Source organism: Cyprinodon variegatus, unplaced genomic scaffold (assembly GCF_000732505.1).
Source record: "Cyprinodon variegatus isolate N-32 unplaced genomic scaffold, C_variegatus-1.0 Scaffold71, whole genome shotgun sequence".
Lineage (NCBI taxonomy): Eukaryota > Metazoa > Chordata > Actinopteri > Cyprinodontiformes > Cyprinodontidae > Cyprinodon > Cyprinodon variegatus.
This window is the reverse complement of record NW_015150524.1, coordinates 1,381,646-1,401,710: the sequence shown is the minus strand read 5'-3', so window position 1 is coordinate 1,401,710 and position 20,065 is coordinate 1,381,646. Positions and strand designations below refer to the sequence as shown.

At 37.0% G+C, this 20,065-nt stretch overlaps 1 protein-coding gene across 1 annotated transcript in view; it reads right to left on the bottom strand.

The window, feature by feature from the left end:
• The window catches only part of gabbr2 (gamma-aminobutyric acid (GABA) B receptor, 2), a 253,592-nt gene extending 237,632 nt beyond the window's left edge, over positions 1–15,960 (bottom strand). Inside the window, exon 1 of the mRNA XM_015372408.1 lies at positions 15,646–15,960. Coding sequence (XP_015227894.1) covers positions 15,646–15,960 — 315 coding nt within the window. The remainder of the gene's footprint in view (positions 1–15,645) is intronic.
• Between the last annotated feature and the right edge of the window lie 4,105 nt (positions 15,961–20,065).

Sequence of the window (20,065 nt, the reverse complement as noted above, 5' to 3'; positions counted from 1 at the left end):
TGTGTTATCATCGCTCTTGGCATACAATGGCCTTTGTGGCTGTGTTCCACTAACAGGACCTGTTAGGGAACAGGAAATTGTACCTATCATGAGGACACAACAAATGGGCAATAGTCTGATGTGTATCTGACACTGTTAATACATATGAAGCCCCTTTATGTCCTAAAGACTGCACCACATTCATTCCATTTTTTTTATATATGCACGTAATTCATTGTGTGACCCTCAGAATGAAATGCATTCGATGGTTAAAAGCACATAAAATCAAATTCACAGCCATACTGACTGCTTTTCTAAGCATCTTTAAAAGAACGACTTTGTTCAAAGAGCTCAGTGAAGTCACAAGTGCTATCTGAATTGAATAGAATAGAATAGAATAGAATAGAATAGAATAGAATAGAATAGAATAGAATAGAATAGAATACCATTTGTGCATCTAAGTGCTTTTCTTCTAAATAGTTCTTGACCAACTGTTGGCCGCATTAAATAAAAGCGCAGGAATAAAGCAAGTTGAGGCCTATGGTGTGTAAAAACAATTTAAACTTTCTGCAGTGATTAGCAACATAAACTAATGAACGGCAAACAGAAAACCTCATGGAATCTAATTCCATTTCCAAACTCCTGCAATAAAACCTTAGAAATGTAGAGATGTGGTGGTGTAAACTAATCTGCAACTGGTGGAGGTGTGCGCCACTAACCCTGCCTGACCTCAGGCTCAAGGGAAGGATTTCAGGACTTTGGCAATACAGGATATTTTTTAATGACCATTTCTAAAAAGCACAATTATCATAACTTTGTCATAAGTTTCAGTCGAAAAAAAGAACACTTTCCATATTTAGAAATGTCTTATTCTGTTGTTTTGAACCCTCCATCCATCCATTCATCTACAACCACTTATCTGGCAGGTTCACAAGGGCCAGTGCCTATCTTCAGTAGTCTTTTGGACAGGTTGCCAGTCAATCTCAGGACTCGTTGTTGTGTTGTTTCTGTAAATTTCAGCTTAATATTTACTTAACCTTCTCAAGGATTGACTTAATTTCAACAATTAAGGAGTTTGTATTAATACAGTAGTAGTCCAGTTAGAAAAAAAACAACAAAAAAACAAACACTGGAATGACTTTAAGTTGATGAGAGAACGAACATAGATTCTGCAAATAAGAAAAGTTGACACTTAGATCACATCACAAAGTTTCTCTGTGCGCGACAAAAATTATTTCTAAAGTATTGACAGCATGGTGAGAAAAAAGAGCAAAGAGGAAAAAGAGACCATTCTTCTTCTTTGACACCTGCCTGAGCCTCTGTACATCCCAGCTGTGACCATAACAACCAATTTGTCCCCAGGGAACGGGCACTAAATGCCTCAGACCACTGAAAGCGGGATGCACACATGCTACAGTTATACACACCATGTGTTGCCATAATCCAGCAAAAGATCAGTGAGAAGCATATATATACTCATACAGGTGAAGTCAAACAGGTTGACGCTTTTCTTTTATAACAAGGACACTAAAAAATATGATGCAAACACAGGGCCCTATGAGCACACTGTTGCTCAAATACAGCAAATGACTGCGCTTGTTTTGTTTTTCATAGCAAAATATGATGTGAGCTTTAATGTAATTAAATTTGACTGCTCCTGCCTCTTGAGCCTGACAGACAGGACCATGCGATGAATTTTTGTCCAATCTCTAATGATTGTGGCACACCCATCCCACGGTAATCCGTTCATTTCTGTTTACTTACAAGAGAGCAGGCAGCCAAAGGGAACTATGGCATCTACATAGTGTGTGTAAGACCCTATATGGTGCTCGTCTAAAATATTTACACTCTTAACCTTTTTTCCCAATACACTGAAAAAAATAGTGCAACTATTTTTGGCATTTACCTTACCATATTTAGTTACTTTAACACAATTGTTTTTTTGTCCTACCCTGCTAACATTAAACAAATGTGTTGAGTAAATGCCAAAAACAGTATTTCAACAGTAGTTCAACATTATTTTTTTCAGTGTACAGCCAAACAATTTACCAGTATTTAATTTGATTAATTAAGACAGATTTTAAGCAGCCTCCCTGTTCCTGCAGAAAAAATGTTGACAACTATGTTTTTTTCGTTTCCTTTACACATTTGTCTTCTTGTTGTTGTCACCACAAAAACACCAGAAAAATGCATAGTAGTTTGTAGTTGAAATGAGACGTGAGATTTTTAAGGGTTTTGTTTAGTTTTTTTTGACACTGTAAAATAGGACCACTGCAGGTCAGTGTCATATAAAACAGGACATTTTAAGATAAAATGACAGGGAACTAGGACAGCTTCGCACTGAAGAGAAGCATTTCATAATTCTCCATCTGTATCTTAACGCCACAAGAGACCTAAGACAAAGTAGTGATGGAAATTCTCCAGGAGGATATTTCTCTTGAGGTTGGTAACCATAAGCACACAAACACCTGATCATCTGCCAGCTGAAAAGGATCTCTAAACTTTCAAAATATAACAGAAACACTTTTATAAAACATGCCACAAAAATCATACAAAATTCTGTGAAAGAAGCATTTTCAAGCAACTTGCAGACAAATAAGCTGCAGCAGCAGATAAGCATTTGGTGTGTTAATTGTCAGTGCTAATGGTTTGGCTGGGGATCAATGCCAACTTTATAGATGCACAAGTAGAAGCAAGCAGGAGTTATGTTTTGATTGTTTTTTTGTTTATTTTAGAGCACGAAATGTTGATATTTTTCTTCATATTCAAACTGTAATATCTTATTTTTTCTCCCCTTCAACATTTTCCTTTTTACTATATATTTTCTCTCATAAAGCAATGATTCTCCCCTCCTCCAAGGGCTTATCATCCTACCAACCTGCTTGTATCTCCTGGCTGATTTGCCAGTCATTGTCCCTCTGAGTACTGTAGTAGAGGCAGAGAGTAACTATTTGTTTAATGCTAATGACAGCCAGATGCCTGATTTGCCACCTTCTGGAGTCATTAAGCATCACAATGACTGTGGAGTTTAAAAAAAAAAAGGAAAATATGAGGGAAAATGGATGCCAGCAGACAATTTTATCAAGACATTTACAGGTAAAAAAAAAAAAAAAACCTCACAGGGAATATTTATTTTGCAATCTGACATTGTGACATAGATTTGGAAGCCTTTACTTAATCAAACTTTTTGTCAGACGGTGGTCTTGTTATGGTTACACATCTGTTCATGTCCCTTTCATTTATTTATGTTCTTCAGCTTATCTGAGATTGAGTTGGAGAGGTAAAGGGTCCAATAGGCAAACCCAGACATCGCTCTCCCTAGAGCTTTTCAGCTCCTCCTAATGATTCCCAGTGTATTCAAAAGTGATCATAGTTAACAAGAAGAAATCCTTGAAAACATCAGTCCGGGTATTGACATAATGTGTTTCACTTTTTGATAAAGTTAACAAAATAAAATAATAAAAACTGGAATGATGTTGTAATTATTGAAAGACTGTACAGTATATAGTCCATCCATCATGTTCTGGTTCTGCTCAAGGTGTCCTGCTAGAGGGATGTGTATGGGACAGTATGCTTCTCACATAAATATGCGTTTGATGCAGATGAGCAGCAGCTCCACTCGGAGGCTCTTTAAAACCCAGAATGTAGGCCATAGCTTATTTATATATTCTTCTTAAATGTTTTCCATCTGTATTAAAACTTAAACCAGTTAGATAAGCCAGACAAGCAACAATGTTATAGGGATGAACTAATAAATCTTGTCAGGTGAACCGATAAATCAGTCTTTTTCTAGATTTTCCTCACTTGCAGTGATCAGTTAATATTTCAATGCAAAACCAATTCTATCCACTGACTTTATCTAATGCTGCAAAAACCTGAAAATCAGCCGGTAATGCTCTAACTTTTACATAGTACCTCAGTGAAAAACCTCTTGTGAAGGTTTTACTATGTATTAAAATTATTAAATAACTTTGCATTATTGTTATTTAGGATGTATGGTTTTCAACAAAATAAAATTGGAACATTGGCAGAGCATTCTGACTTATAACAGTGTTGGGAACATTACTTTAAAAAGTCAATATTTATATGTACTAGTTACTACTAAAGAATTACAGAGTTAGTGACTCAGTTACTGCTCAATGAAGATAAGAAGTTACTAGCCAAAGTAACTATGCAGTTACATTTTATGATCTAAAATGTTGAAGAAGTTGAAAATCTTTCTCTTTTTTTTGGAACTTTAAATACAACTAGAGGTTCAGTTTTGGAATATAAGGTGTTTGTTATTAATAAATGAATTAAATAATTGAAAGGACTGCACATCTAAAAACATTAAATATGAATCTGCACTATTGTTGTGTATGCAGTTTTACAAGTTTGTTGTTATGTAAATGAGATTCTGTTTTTTGTTTATAATAAAAGAACAATAAGATGGTTTAAAAGTTTTTATTTTTGCACACTGAAAACTTTCAATAGCCTATAAAATAGATATAAAGCTGGAAAATAATGCTTTTCAAGCAGATTTAGCAAAAATAAAATATACTTTTCAATAGAATTAAACAGCGGTTATAATATTCCAGAAAAAAAACACCCTACAGTAGCAGGACTGTATAATCTCAGGAATTTTGCAAGAAAAAAACGTAACATGCAGGGAAAATCAGTATACCGTGGCAGAAATGAACAAGTAAATCCAACTGGTGCCCAAACTGAATAAAACAAGAGAAGAGGACAATCCTGTCTTTATGCACTGGAAAGCACTGACTCTCGATTATTACTGTAAAAGACTAAAGGGTGGTGTCACCATACAGTAGGTAGATCACACTAGAATAGGAATGGGTAATAGTTAGACAGTTGGCTGCGAGTTAAATATAAAAAAAGATAAAGCCTTTGGTAATAATGTAGATCAGACACAGGAAAACAACAGAAAAGAATCAAATCAGTAAGAATGACACCATCGACAGCAGCATCCCTCGTATTCTATTTTAATGCTTCAGAGTAATTGCCTTAATGTTCAGCGATGTCAGTGTGGGATGATTCAGTCCTTCTTGAAGAATTGCATTTACCAACCACTGTGATAGTCACAAAAGTACCTCCACCTACACATCCACTCAAAAGAATATTTCCCATTCTTTTCCAACCTCTAGTTTGTACAAAGGCACATTTTAACTGCTTTGTGAGCAACAAACAGCAGCTTTTATATGAAACTTACCTATTGTCTTTAGTGTTAAGTACTTCCCCAGGCTCTCAGGGACAGGACATGTTAGCAGAGACAGAAGATATCAAACTGACTTAAAGTGAGTTAAATCATAAAATAGACAGAGTCAAGCACTGTCACATTATACTTAGCTTGATCTCTTTTTTTTTGACTCTGCCATCAAAACACCATTAATTCCCAAACTTAAGGTCAGTTCCCTTATTGTGCTGTTATATACAGGGTTTGTTTTTTTCAGAACTCTTATCATTAGGCAAGGGATAGTTTGCGGCACTGATATTGTGTAGCGTGATATGATGGGGCAGTGAGTCCATTTCTACTGAAGCTTAATAAAAATTCATGCATAACTGCTTAAATAACCACAATATCCTGGCTTTAGGCATTGCTGCAGGGGTGCCACTTGAGAACAGTCATAACCGTATGTGTGAGTTTATGTGCTGCATCCCTGTCTGTGTGTTTCAATTATGTGAAGTATTATATGTTTGAGTGTGTGTCACAGTATCAGTTGTAAAGCCAGCTTCAGGGCATATAAGAGACTTTCATCATAAGGGCTTACAATCTTGGTTGTCTTGCTCAAGCCCTTTAGGCCAGTGGCTGCCCTGACTCAAACAAAGGCCAGCAATTACAGATTAAATTTAGTAAATCCCTTACAGTGTGAGGCAAGATACTTACTTGTGCACAAAAGAGTGAGTGAATAGGGAATTCACAAAAAAGCAGTGGTTTGCATTAGATTTTTCTTCAGTTCTGACATTACAACTACAAACTTAATTGTATTTAACTGTGATTTTTGTGAAAGACTACCACAAAATAGTCTTTTGTCATTAGGGGAAGGAAATGATACATGGTTTTTGACAGTGCTTTGTTACTGTAAGCACCCTTTTTCTGAAATACCTTTTGTAAAAAATCATTGCATCCAATTTCTGTAAGACATCTCCTAATTAGAAAATAGATTTGGCCTGTGTGTAATTCTATCCTGTTATAAGTATGGCTGTGCTGTGGAGGCCTTAGAAATTTCACATGAGTGAAAAACAGTATCAGAACACTATCGTCAGGCCAAAACATATGGGATTAGATTATTACCTACAGTCAAAGTTTCAAATATTTAGTGGTGTATTCTAAAGTGAATAGACATAAAGGTTATGAACAGTACCGGTGACAGAGGGCAGTCCTTTCAGACTCCAACATACACTGGGAAAAGGTCAGACTTGATGCAATAAATGCAGACCAGACTCCTGTTTCGCTTGTGCAGAGACCGGACGGCCTTCTCCAGGTCCACAAAGCACATGTGGACTGGTTGGGAGAACCCCCATGACCTTTGAGCACCATGCAGAGGGTGTAGAACTGGTCCACTGTTCCATGGCCAGGACAAAAACCATCCTGCTCCTTCTGAAGCCGAAGTTCGACCATCAGCCGGACTCTCCTCTGCAGCACCCTGGCATAGACCTTACTGGGAAGGCTGAGGAGTGTGATTATATTTGTAACAAACACCCTCTGGTCCCCTTTCTTATACAGGGTTACCAAAATTGTTAAACTCAAAAAAATATATATACTACAATATATATATATATATATATATATATATATAAAAGGGGAAAATCCATTCCTGCACATCACCCAGGTAGTATTTCCATAATGAAGCATCATGGTGGCGACATAATGCTGTGGATATGCATCTCTTAAGCCAAACAGGGAAGCATGTCTGATTTAGGCTAAGAAGGGTGGAGCAACATCTAAAAAGTTCCAGAGGGAATCCTGATATCAAATATCAGCCATTAGCAGTTTAAATCAAACCACACAAATGTATTTATTTGGAGGATGCCAAAATTACATCTTAATCCACTGCAATTGAGAAACAAATACAAATTTAACTTGTTCTTTGTCTATTCTGACAAAGCTTGATATTGTCCACAACTAAAGAAGAAAAATAGTTGGTGTGAAAAGCTCTTAGAGCCATAACCCAAAAGGCTTGCAGTTGTAATTGCTGTTAATAATTGTTCTACACTGTATTGACTCTGTCAAAGTGAAGCTAAAAAATAAAATTAAAACCTTGCTGTTTACGTTTTTTTATGAATATATTTGTTTATCACTTTTTTTTGGACTGCTTTTAGCTCCACTTTGCATAGATGTACATCTTTGTTTTAGTCTTTCACATCAAACCCCAACAAAACACTGAGATTTTTGGTCACAAAGTGATGAAATGGGACAAAGATCAATGAAAGCGAACATTTGCATGGTACTGTGCCATCATAAATGTGCAACATTACAAATCTGATTAAAAACATATCATCTCATAAACTTTTGCATACCTCATTGCATGTAGCAAACACTTTTTAAGTGGCCAATAAAATCTTTTTACCCTAGAGAAATAATACAAATGGTATTACATTATGAGCCAATAAGAATTAGGAGGGCTGGTCATTTCCTCTTTCCTGCGCTGAGGATGACATAACCCTATTTCGGGATTTCCATCTAATAGCTCCACACATCTCTCTCACTACTCTCTCTACTGTCTGATTCTCCCCTGAGATCCTGTTCATTCTATGAGAAAGGCTGCTCCACATTGATCCCCACTATCTGTGTCGGGTCAGCAGATACAGCCGCGCTCAGCACTTTCTGCACGCCTTGAGAGAACCCTAACTGTCACATGCTGCTTTCTCCTACTATCCCGGAACATTAAAACTCCCCTGAGAGTGGTGGCAGGCGATCTTTGCTGATTCTGGGTCACAACGCAGCACTAAGGAGATGTCAGATATGTGGATAATGTCTGGCATGTGATAACCAACCCTGACATATGCGATGTTGCTTCGTATGCACGTCATACTCTTTTATGCGAAGAGCCAGAGCTGAGCTGAATTGATTGAATCAAAAAGTTCAAAGGTTAGTTTGTGATGCACTTTTTGGGAAAAGTTAATGGCTTTGCCACTTTGCCACAATGATTTCTTCAAACTCGCAAAGAGGGCCAACAACTCTGAACTGGCTTGCTTTGACTTGAGACCTATGTTTAGCAGCAGAGTGACCTCCATTATGGTAATGCCTTTTCACTTAAAACCTAACATCTTCCGACAAAATGACAGAAAGCCTTATACACGCTCAGGGGGGCCGTTCAGCCTCCTTTGAACAAGTGTACTGTACAGTGGTTTCAGGCTTACCAACATGTGCACAAACATGACTTGTCGCATTTACCCCTTTGAGGAGGAATAGAGCGGGCAGCTTATATCTGCCCAAAGTATCTCTGAACATAGGTCACCACCATCACCGTCTCAGGGGGTCCATCCTACCCAGACATATACTATAAATAAATACAAGCTATAAATGCATCTGGTGTAACACACAAGGGCAGGAGATGTACCTCCAGCTTCCAGTACCAGTGTATTAGCGGTTTCATTGATTTGCCTTTAAAAATGCATGAGATCACTCTTCTTTGACAAGCTAGAATTTCAGTAACATGGGAGATAAAAAGTGAAATCCCTTTTAGAGCTCCAGTTGAACTTGCAATCTCTTCTACAGAATGGAAAAAAAAAAAGGTTCCTAGTAAAGTGCTCACAGGAGTGAAAAATGTGATGGGATTACACTGATTTTCTTGTTGACTAAAGTGAGATTATAATCATTACAAACATGTAAAGCATGAAAAGCAAAAGGTAATTGGATGACTATGACAGCCAATTTCATACAAACACCATAAGACTACTTAAGAGGAAAGGAAAATGGAATATTTACCTTGTAATTATTGTTGCATTCTGTTAAATCCAAAGTATATTCATTACATCAGAGCATGCATTTTACTGCAGTGGTTGCTGTTAGACTGAACCGAAACATATTATGCACTTCATTATTCCAAAATGGAGGAAATAATGTCACAGTGAACAGACTGTGGTACTGGGGTTTATTTTTTCTCCTTATCTAATCAAATGAAACTCTCTCAGTGTTTTTTTTTAGCTCATTTGTTTGAATAAAATGATTTTTTTATTAAATGCCTCATTGAGACAATTATAATTTTATCGTTCTAATATCAAATTCATCTCAACATTCCTAAAGTGACTTTGTGCCTTAGCTTCCTTCCATGCTGTGATTATGATCAACTGTAAAAAATGTCCTACAGTCCCTGAGCTTTACAATCAACAAAATGTATTGAATGAAAGTCTTAATGTTTATCAGAAATCGCATAGCAGATACAGTTGCTGCAAATATATCTTTATGCCTTAAACATTTTAATTTTTTTTTATTTTTTGTTTATGTCACTGGGATTTTATTTAAGTAAGTAAAAAGTAAGAAGTTGTTAACTGTGAGCATGATGGGGAAGGTACGGTATGTAGTTTTCAAGATCTATAAAAAGATTCTGAAGTGTGCTATGTTATTATTTTCGGCCCATCTGTTTAAGTATGTTGTAGAGACACATTTGCTGCAGTCACAGCTGTAAGTCTTTGGAAGTATGTCTGTAATTTGCACATATAGAGACTTAGAGGCTCATGCAGTCAGATTATATAGAGGGGATTTGTGAATAGTAATTATTAAGTCTTTCCAGGAATTTTTTTGTCAAATTGAGATCTGCAGTTTGCCTTGAGCAATATACTAAGAAGTGAAATTTGGTATAATTTGAAGAGAATACCTTTTTACAATTTTACTGTGTCTTCTACTTGGCTTAAAGCTCTATTAGACCATGACCTGTTGGGCTTTTCTTTGAATATTTAATTGCAATTTTTTTTGGTGCTTGTTGGTGTTAACTCTCCCTCCTGAGCAGTGATTCTCAGCAGCTCCTCTCAAGTTAGAGGTATTTTATTCCCTTTTTTTTTTAAATGCTCTCCATGCCCGGCTGTCTGTTGTAGTAAGTTGTTCGTAAAGTTTGCAGTTGTGCTATAAACCTTCGATTTTCAAATAATAGATGAAACCAATTTCTGAAAATATGCAATATTGCTTTATAACCTGTTTTAAACTTATTCGCAACTTTATGACTGACCTGTGCAATGTGTTACCTCGTCTTCGAGGTGCTGTTTGTGCAAAACAAATAAACTGGGATACATGATTAAATTATAGACAGACAGGAGTACCAAACATTGCAATGTCCCAGTTTTCAGATTTTAAATTAGAGAAAAAAATATGAAAACGTTTTTAGCAGCTCTGCTAAACATTCAAATAAAATAGAATAATGCTTGCATCTTCAATATAACAACCCACAAAAAGGTTAAGGGGTATAATTCTTTTAGCAGGACTCATCTATTTCATATAGAGTGATGTTTCCCCCACTGACAGGGTGATATCAAAGGCCTGTCATTCATTCCATTAGCTGGTGAAATAGCCTCACACGCTTTAAACACCAAAAGTCTTTCTCCTTCCTCTTCCAGTGCTTCCCGTTCCTCCTGAAGCTTTGATCCTCTAAGCCCACAGAGCTTCAGTATCAGTCCTTGGATACACTAAAACCCAAGCTCACACATCTGGAGTTGCAACGGAGGACCAACGTGTGCCTTACTGTTAAGCCTCTAAGTTGATATAATCCTTCCTGCTTCTTTTCCACCTCAAAACACTCTGGTTTTAAACCATAGAGGCATTGTCGGCTGTGCTTTGAGTCTAAAATGCCTAAATTACTGATACATCCCAGGAGTGTCTTGTCAGTCTGATCACAATAGTTTCACACTAACCCCAAAGATTCTTATCTACAGCCCATTTTCCTCTACAGTACTTTCAGCCTCCTCCTCGCCCTAACTAACCTCTTCTCTCAGGCCTTTCACCACTGAACAACCCCAGAGAGCCTCCCCTTTAGCATCACCAGCACCACCACCAAGTTCCACAACATCAGGGGAAATGGACTGGGCCTGCTCAGTCTACCGGTGGCTCCACTGACAGGGGATAAAGGGATAAAAAGACTCTGCTCAGGGACTGATTACTTACATCTGCCAAGCTAAATCCCAGTGCCTGCACCATAGACACTCACACATGTACAAACGTCTGATGGGCACACACTTGGCCTGCTGCTAGCAGCAACAAATGCACTCATGCATGTATTGTTTTTTCTGACATAAGCATGTGGTATGCAGAAAACTATGTATGTGTGTGTGTTTGTCTAAGCATGTGTGTGAACTCAGGCCATTTAATCATGCTCGAACTATATATTATTAAGAATTAAACATGTAATGAAATCCTGGATGACAAACTCTTAACAGCACAAGCTTTAGACAGTATAAACATGTCAGTGGGATCATTAATAACTAATAGCATTCCATAGCATTCTATCTGAGCCAAGAAAAGGGTCTCTCTTACCTTTAAGTTGCCTGTTTAATAATTCTTAATTTTTATAAGTTGCTGTAGGATTCTGTCAAATTAACATTTATTGTATCCAGCACATAGATGGATGGACAGACAGACAGATAGGAGTCAGATATTCTCACAAATGCAGGCTTTAGCATTTTTCCTATGTTTCCAACTGCATTGAATTCCAAAATACAATGACTCTAAATATAACAGAAATATTTTACTATTCCCTTTTTTAAGAAGAAAATTTTTGTTTTAACAATTTTCTACAGATTTTAGCAATGAAAATGTATTTATTCTCTTTACATATTTTTTTCCCTTAAAACAAAAACAAAAAATTAAGAGAGATGGCGTTTTTTTTACAATGCCAAATCTCCTGTGGTAAATAATCATTAAAAATAAATTTTTATTGTATTTTTCTTTTAAGGTCATGTAATGCTTGTGGCTCTAAATGTGGTTTATTAGCTGGACTGAAGTCAAAAATGGCTCTCCGGATTGTAAAGGTTGCAGATCCCCTGCTACAGACTATTACTTAAAGGAAAACACTGATGGTTTAAAGTGCTGATAATAACCGTATTTTATCTAAAGTTTTTTTTAGAGTTGTCTAAAAGCATGATAAGCAAGAGTTTAAGTGAAAAAAAATACATGAAAGAGTTCAAATATATTATTCTGCTGTGTTCACCCTCTCACTATAACATTGTCAAGTAAGAGTACAGTCTTATGAGTTATCAGTGATTGGCAGTATTGGAACACTGGCATTCCTAGCAAGCGGTCCGAGGATGGCCCACTGACCTCTTGCTTCCAGCTCATCTTACTCTCTAGGGGATTGGAGGAGAAAAATCATACCTCACATAACAGCATATTAATCCCTTGGTTTCTGAGCATTTTGCCTCTGAGGGCTTACCCCGGTCAACAGAGCTTTGTCTGACTGTTTTACACAAACGCACCTGTGCACATGCAAAAACACAGGCATGTTTGCTAGAGAAAGCAAAAACTATCTCTTCTAACTTATTGATGAAAACAGTTCTATAGATATTTGATATGTCACTTTATGCAATCTTAAGACAATACTTTGACTAGCTTAGTGCTATGGTGTCTCAAGATCCCTAACATAAGGACAGAAATGTAAAAAAGTTACAGATTAACTAAACTTCATAGGAAACCAACTTGAGAAGGAAAGTTAAGACAACTGGTTATCTGATTTTCATCTTGATCAACCAGGAATGGTGACCTACAGGTCAGAAACATACAAATCTGATCAAACCTACCACACTGCTAGGAGGCAACAAAAGCAACGAGTTTGTGCTTTCATTGAGTGAATAAGAAATTAGGCTATTTTCACTGACGCCAATGCATTTCATGTGAATCTAGGGGTACCATAGACATGGAAGAAGGTATCTAAAATAAAAAGTGTGTTTACTACACCATTATGAGACATGTATGTGGTTCATTGAGCATTTAAGCAAGCTTGGTGGATAATGTGGACTTAATGTAGTAAAGCACAACTTTGTTTTGTTTTTGTTTTTTTCACCACTGTCTGTCATTAAACATATAAGATATGGTTATTTTTCCATGGGAATACACAATAAGTCTCATGTCCTACTAAGGTAACTAATCTCTAATTAAAGACGCAAAAACTAATCGGAATGTCAATGCTATATCTATGTCTCATGTGCTTTAAATTACTAAAACCATATTTGATTATTTTACACTCAAGTATTTTTTCAGTATTGCGGTCAAAAACCACACCAAGCAAGACCAAGGAGTACCAAGACTAAGACAAGGCTAAGAGCTTTAGAGGCTGACACAAAGACCGAGACCAGAAGGTATTGGTCTCAGTACTACTTGGTCTTGGTTGGTGTGGTCAATATATATATATAAATATATATATATATATATATATATATATATATATATATATATATATATATATATATATATATAGATAGATAGATAGATATTTCTTTTTTTTTTTCTTAAATCTAACTATATAGGTTGCTTTAAAGGAGAAGTAAGTATTTGAAAAATATTGAATCAGCACAGCTTTCTGAAGGACAGAAACCAGCTGAAATTCTGATCTGTGTTCAAAGGGGAACCAAGCGTGAAATAAGGTATAACCCCACTCCCAGACAAATTTTTAAAAAAACTGCTACCAAACTGGGCTGTGCAGGGATTGCCAAGAGTGGGGATGAGCAGAGGGGGTTAAGCAGGGAAGTGATCCAGCATAGAAAAGTGTTGTAATAATTGTTATTGCTGTTAAAGGGGCCATTGTGGCTAAACACAAACCATGGAAAATAGCAGCATTTATAAGCAGGAAACTGGAACTCCATTAAGAGGGCTGTGATGTACTCACGTACAGAGAATAACTTTTTTTTGGTTTGAAGTCCTTATTTGGCCTTTTAACAATTATGTAAAAAGAAAAAACAGAAATACATTTTTGATATTAATAATTTATTAGTTTGCGATAAGTCAAGATTATGTTTTGTGTAGTCTTCTACTGGCTGTTATCAGGTATATTTGATTGTGTACAATAGGATTTTGAGAAAAGTTTTTACCATTAAATGATGCAAAAGGTGTCAGACGCAAAACATTTCAGAAACCGTATGTATCAAATATGATACATTTGGCATTACAGGGATAAGCAATTGGAATATTATTTGGAACAACCTGGTTTCTTGTCATTATTGCAGAATTAAATCAGTCCTCACAGAAATCTCAAAATCTGAACAGACACATAAAGATAGCACCTTTGAGGCCCAATTTATGCATTTTATTAGCAAAAAGCTATTTGGTATTTAGTCATGTATATAATTATTTAATTATTCAAAATATCCAATATAGGTTTTAGTCGCATATATAGTTGTTTAATGATTCAAAATATCCAATATAAAAGTAAAGTAAAAAATCACTTGCTTCCATTGGATTGGATTATAATATTAAAGGAACTATATAGCTAATGCAATGTGTGCATCATTGATATAAAGAATGCATCATGTAATATTGCCTCTAAAAAAAATCATGGTTTGATGAAAGGTTTTTTTTTTATGTGTATTTGTACATTTCTTGTTTAAATGTACAAATGCAGAGTGGCAATCTGACACTGAGTGCTCCAGATCATATGAGGTGTACACTGGAAAAACGATCTAGAAATAAATAAAAATGTCTTAAATCAAGTGTATTTACCGTTAATTTGAGTTGGTACATGAGATAGTTTGGGAATGGAGTTAGTATATTTAATCTTAAAATGAGATAATTAGATAATATGCACTTGAAATAAGGCAAAGCAATTGTGTTTTCTTATTTTAAGTGTAAATTGTCTTGTTGCATTGGCAAAATGTTGTGCTTTTACCTCATCAATCCAAAAACAAATGCATTTATTTTAAGGGGAAAAAAATGCTTTATCTAGATTTTTTTTTTCTAGTGTAAGAGGAACATGGTGTCTGAAGCTTTGAGTAATTTAGAGAAAGAAACAGATTGACAGATGAAACATTCAATAATGACAAAAACAACAAAAACATTGTGTTGCAAATGACCAAACATAATGTCTGATGTCAAATATATATCAACTGATTTTAACCATAAAAAAATGCAACTTCTTTTCACACTTTGAGGAATTCAGAAATCCTTGAAACATGTAGTTTAATTCTAGACGTGATGAAGCTGAGCTCAGAAAATGTAATTACCAACAGGAATATAACAGGAATCTATCCTCTCTACTGTGGGGGATGGCCCAAGAACTGCGACTGTGCAGAGTTTAAATACAGGGAGATTTGATTCAGTTTAAAGAGGGGCACATCATTCGTCCAATTACCGCCATCTTCAGGCGTGATAAGAAGCAGTTATTTAATCTCCACAAAGATGCACCGATTCGTGACTAAAAAAAAACAACGTTATAAAGTGACGTTCATAAACACAGAGTGAAACATCACAATGAAAGCCAATTTGGTGAATGCCTTTCTTGTGGCCACTGTAGGGAAGTGTTTACACATGATGCAGTGGCTGATGGTGACATCAACAACAGGGATGGCATAACCATCCATACTGTACAGCTGTCAATCACTTTGGTGCAATAGGAGCATTGTTATCAAAAACAAGGATGCATGAACACTAAAAATGAAACAAGAAGCAGCATATAGCCCTTTGCACACACAGAGTGAAGTGCTGCAGGGGGTATGTGTGTGTGCACATACACGCACGCGCGCACACATGTTTACCTCAGTGTCATAGATTTTGGTGATGAGTGAGAAACGGTAATTCCTGGACTCCCGTATGTGCTGGATGGCCAGCTGCACCGCTGGTTCGATCCCCTGGCTGATGCTGCTCATCAGGGCCGACTCGTTCATTGGCATCAGCACCATTATGGGCAAGTTTTCTCCGTCCCTGGTGAACCAGCTGTTGTCCTGTCCGTGTTTGGTGCGGTCGTTGCACACCTTTGCAACACCGGGGTGAAACAGCAAAGCGGATAGGAGCAGGCATCCCGCTGGGAGGAACATCTCCCAGCCGCTGCAGTCCCTCCGGGCTGGAGCCATGCGAATGGGTGACCAGAGCGAAATCCCACCGTGTACCTCACTGCCCGGGCATCGCAGTTTGGGGATGCTCAGATGCCCAAAAAAAAGAAAAAAAATGAATCTAAAGCAGAAGACGCTCAGCAGCCACCCTGCAGTATAGGGCAACTGAGACAGTAATTCTGCTTTTTCAACACCTCCGTTAAGAATATTCCAAGGGCTCAGAGTCGCGTTGAGAAGGGAGATTTATAGCCTCTCTGTGTCCATCATCTAAACGATTTCCTGAAATTTAACACAGCTCCTAATTTTGAAGCACTTATCACAAGATGTTCTGAACGATGCAGAGGGAAAAAAGAGCCAGCAGATGTACATAGAAATCAATTACTTCTGCCGACAGTTCTTCCCTTCAGAGTAAATTCCCGGTTAAGAGATGTTAAATGTGCATTGCTGCTAAACGCACTGTCAGAGTCAAATGATAGTGACATATTTAAGGTAAGAGGTTAACACGAAAAAGAAAAACAAAAACGCACGAACAAAGCTGAAGTTGAGAGGTTGATTGCAAAATTCCGGGGGAAAAAAGGGAGGTCGGGAGAGTCTGTCCTGACAGCCTGCGGGACTGGGATTTTCATCTCCGATAGTGCGTCAGAGAAGCGGTGCTGCCGCCGCTTAATGCTGCTGCTGCTGATGCTGATGCTCACAGTGCGCGCAAGAGGGAGCACTGAATGTGGAGGAGGAGGAGAGAGAAGGAGGGAGGGGGAAAAGGCTGCATAGGCTTTATGCGGGGCAGACTCAACTGCTTGACAGCCAAAGGGTGATTTACTGTGCTTTTATGTTACAGCAGATAGACGGTGGTTCAACAGCAGCACAGAGCAGGCTGGGTGAATATATAAGAAGCTTTATACATGTCATCAGCATCTGATGTAGTCACATAAAAGAGAACAGCTATATTTTTAGTTCATCATTAGAAATGCTGATCCTCGGGATGAGATTGTCCCCATCTATAGGCTGCTGGGATTTGATTGCTGTGCCGCTCTGTAACACCTGCTGACGATTTCTCACTTTTATAAACAATATCCAACCTGGCGGAGCACAAAAATGTTACTGTACTTCCAAATTCTTTACGACTTTATTTATATACCCAAGGAATATTAAGTGAAATAATAATGTATACTAAAGTTGTTAGAGGCTGAAAATCTAATAAAACAAAAAAATACACTTCAAATTAATCCTGATAATAAAAACAAATTTTTAAGACAAGTTAAAGTGATAATGTCGCATAGTCTAATTTATACTTATCATTCCAAACGTCTAAATCTTGGGTAAAACTCTACATTGTGTTTCAGAACCATAGACAGTGAAGACGCGTTTACTCTGTCCATGGTGCTGAATTTCTCGCACTAGTCATGCTGTTGCTCTGCTCAACGTGTTCCTAATTCATTTTAACTCTGCCCATAACATCCAATATTTTTTCTGAAGTTGCACAGAAATTTTTTTTTTGTATTTTGCTTATAAATATATATATATATATGTATGTGTGTATGTATGTATGTATGCATTTGTAAAGTGCATCTACTTTACAGTTAAAGTAAATGTCTTGTTTTTCTCGCTGCTTGTCATCCCCCACTCTCGCTACATCCCATTTCTGTCTTGTGACTCCCATATACAGTAAAAGCCACTAAAGTTAAAAAAAAGTAAAATTTGAGCTTATCTAACTGAATGTGTAAGCTTTAAACATCTCCAAAATACCTAATAATGAGATGATACACTTGTGTGTTTACATCACTTTTAAGAGTTAAGAACTCACAATATGATTTTCTAAGTTTATTTATATAACAGTTCAGAACAAGGACAACTAAAAGTGCTTTACATGAAAATAGAACAAAAATAAATAGAGAATAAAAGCAAACAAAGATTTAAAAAATTATAAAAGCAGACAGTAAAACAAATAAAACAGTTGGACCTTAAACTAAGACTACATCAGTTCAACAGCCAAAGGCAGCTCTAAACAAATGGTTTTTTAATTTTGACTTAAAAGAACTCAGGCTTTCAGCACTTTTCAATCTTCTGGGAGTTTATTCCAGATCAGTGGAGCATAGAAACTAAATGCTAATACTCCATGTTTGGATCTTGTTCTGGGTATACAGAGTAGGCTGGAACTAGAAGACCTGAGTGGTCTGGGAGGTTGATACACTGACAACAAATCTGTCATCTACTCAGATGCTGATGCGTTCATTGATTTTATTCATTGACTAACATAAGGATTTAAAAAGTCTGAGCTACATGGAGCCAGTGGAAGGACTTTAGAACTAGGCTGATGTGCTCTATATTCTTAGTTCTAGTGAGACCATTGGCGGCAGCAGCATTTTGGATCAGCAGTCTGAAGAACTTTATAGGCAAACCTATGAATACATTAGAATAGTTATCAATTCCGTAAAGATATATATGAACAAGAAATATTTTTCTAGATCCTGCTTAGATATTAGTCATTTAATCCTGGAAATGTTCTTCAGGTGATAAAAGGATGACTTAGTAACTGCTGTTGTTTGCCTCTGAAGGGTCGGAGCTGAGTCTATCATTACACCAAGATTTTGGCCATAATCAGTGGTTTCTTGCTGTAGTAACTGAAGCTGATGGCTAACTCTGGAGTTCTTTTCCTTTGGTCCGAAGACTATTATTTTAGTTTAGTTTTTCTTCAGTTGGAGAAAATCATAGCACATCCACACATTGATCTGTTCTAAACATCTGGCCAATGCCCTAATTGGTTCATAGTCACCTGGTGACATTGTGATGTAAAGCTGTGTGTCGTCTGCATTGTTATGGTAACTGATCTTGTTGTATGCTATTAACTGAGCAAAGGGGAGCAAGTACAGCTACATGTTGAAAAGGAGGGGCCTCAGAATGGAGCCTTGAGGAACACTGCATGTGATTTTTCTGGTCTCTAATTTAAAGGTCCCTACTGACATAAAAGTTCATATACTTCAGGTAGGATTTAAACCATTCCAGGGTGGTACCAGAAAGGCTGATCCAGTTTTCGAGATGCTACAATAAAATCAATTGATCAATAGTGTCAAACGCTGGATTGAGTTCCAACATTGCAGGCAATGTGAATCTTCCAGAGTCTGAATTTATATAATTGTCATTGAAAAGCTTAATCAGGACAGTCTCTGTACTGTGGTTGGCACGGAAACCTGACTGAAAGACATCAAAGCAGTTAGTCATTGTTAAGAAGGTATTTAGCTGTTAAAACATAACTTTTTCAACAATCTTTCTGATAAAGGGGAGGTTGAGATGGGTCTGTAGTTCTCCAGGAACAATTTTTCCAAGTTTCTCTTTTTCGACAATGGTTTGATAATAGCTCTTTTTAAGGCACGGGGGAAAACACCAGATATAAGGAATGCATTTATGATTTTAATCAGATCAGACACTGAAACAGCAAAAAGCTTCTGAATAAAACCTCTAGGTAAAACATCAAGAAAACAGGAAGAGGAACTTAGCTGCTGAACAGGTTCTTCCAAACTATTGCAGTTTAGTTTTGCAGATTTTGGACATTTTAACAGAAATTATTCTAACTGGAGACAGTATTGGTACTGGAGTTGGCATTGATTAGCAAACTGCTTTTCTAATACCTTATAATGTCTCACTTAGAAACCGCAGGCCTTTTTAGATTGAAGTTCATCAGCCACAGAGATAGATGCTTTTGTTAACCGGTCGTAACCACGTGGTCTAATCAGTGAGAGTTGAGGTTCAGACAGTATAAAGGGATCAGAGAAAAGGTTCAAGAACAATTTTTACTTCTATCATCTAGTCATTTTCAAGTCATACAGTATATTCATGGAATTACTAAATACTTAAAAAATATATTGTTTTGGAAAGATTTGCATTAAACTGGGGTTTGCAGTCAGTTGTGCTGTCCATGGTGCCAAACTATACATGATTCTCTATTGTTGTAGCGTAGCTCGGCTTAACTTGTTATTGCTTCTGCTAATATGTCCGCAATAGACTTAACCGAAGGTTCCCCAGGCCAGAGTTTATCTATCCATCCATCCATCCATCCATCCATCCATCCATCCATCCATCCATCCATCCATCCATCCATCCATCCATCCATCCATCCATCCATCCATCCATC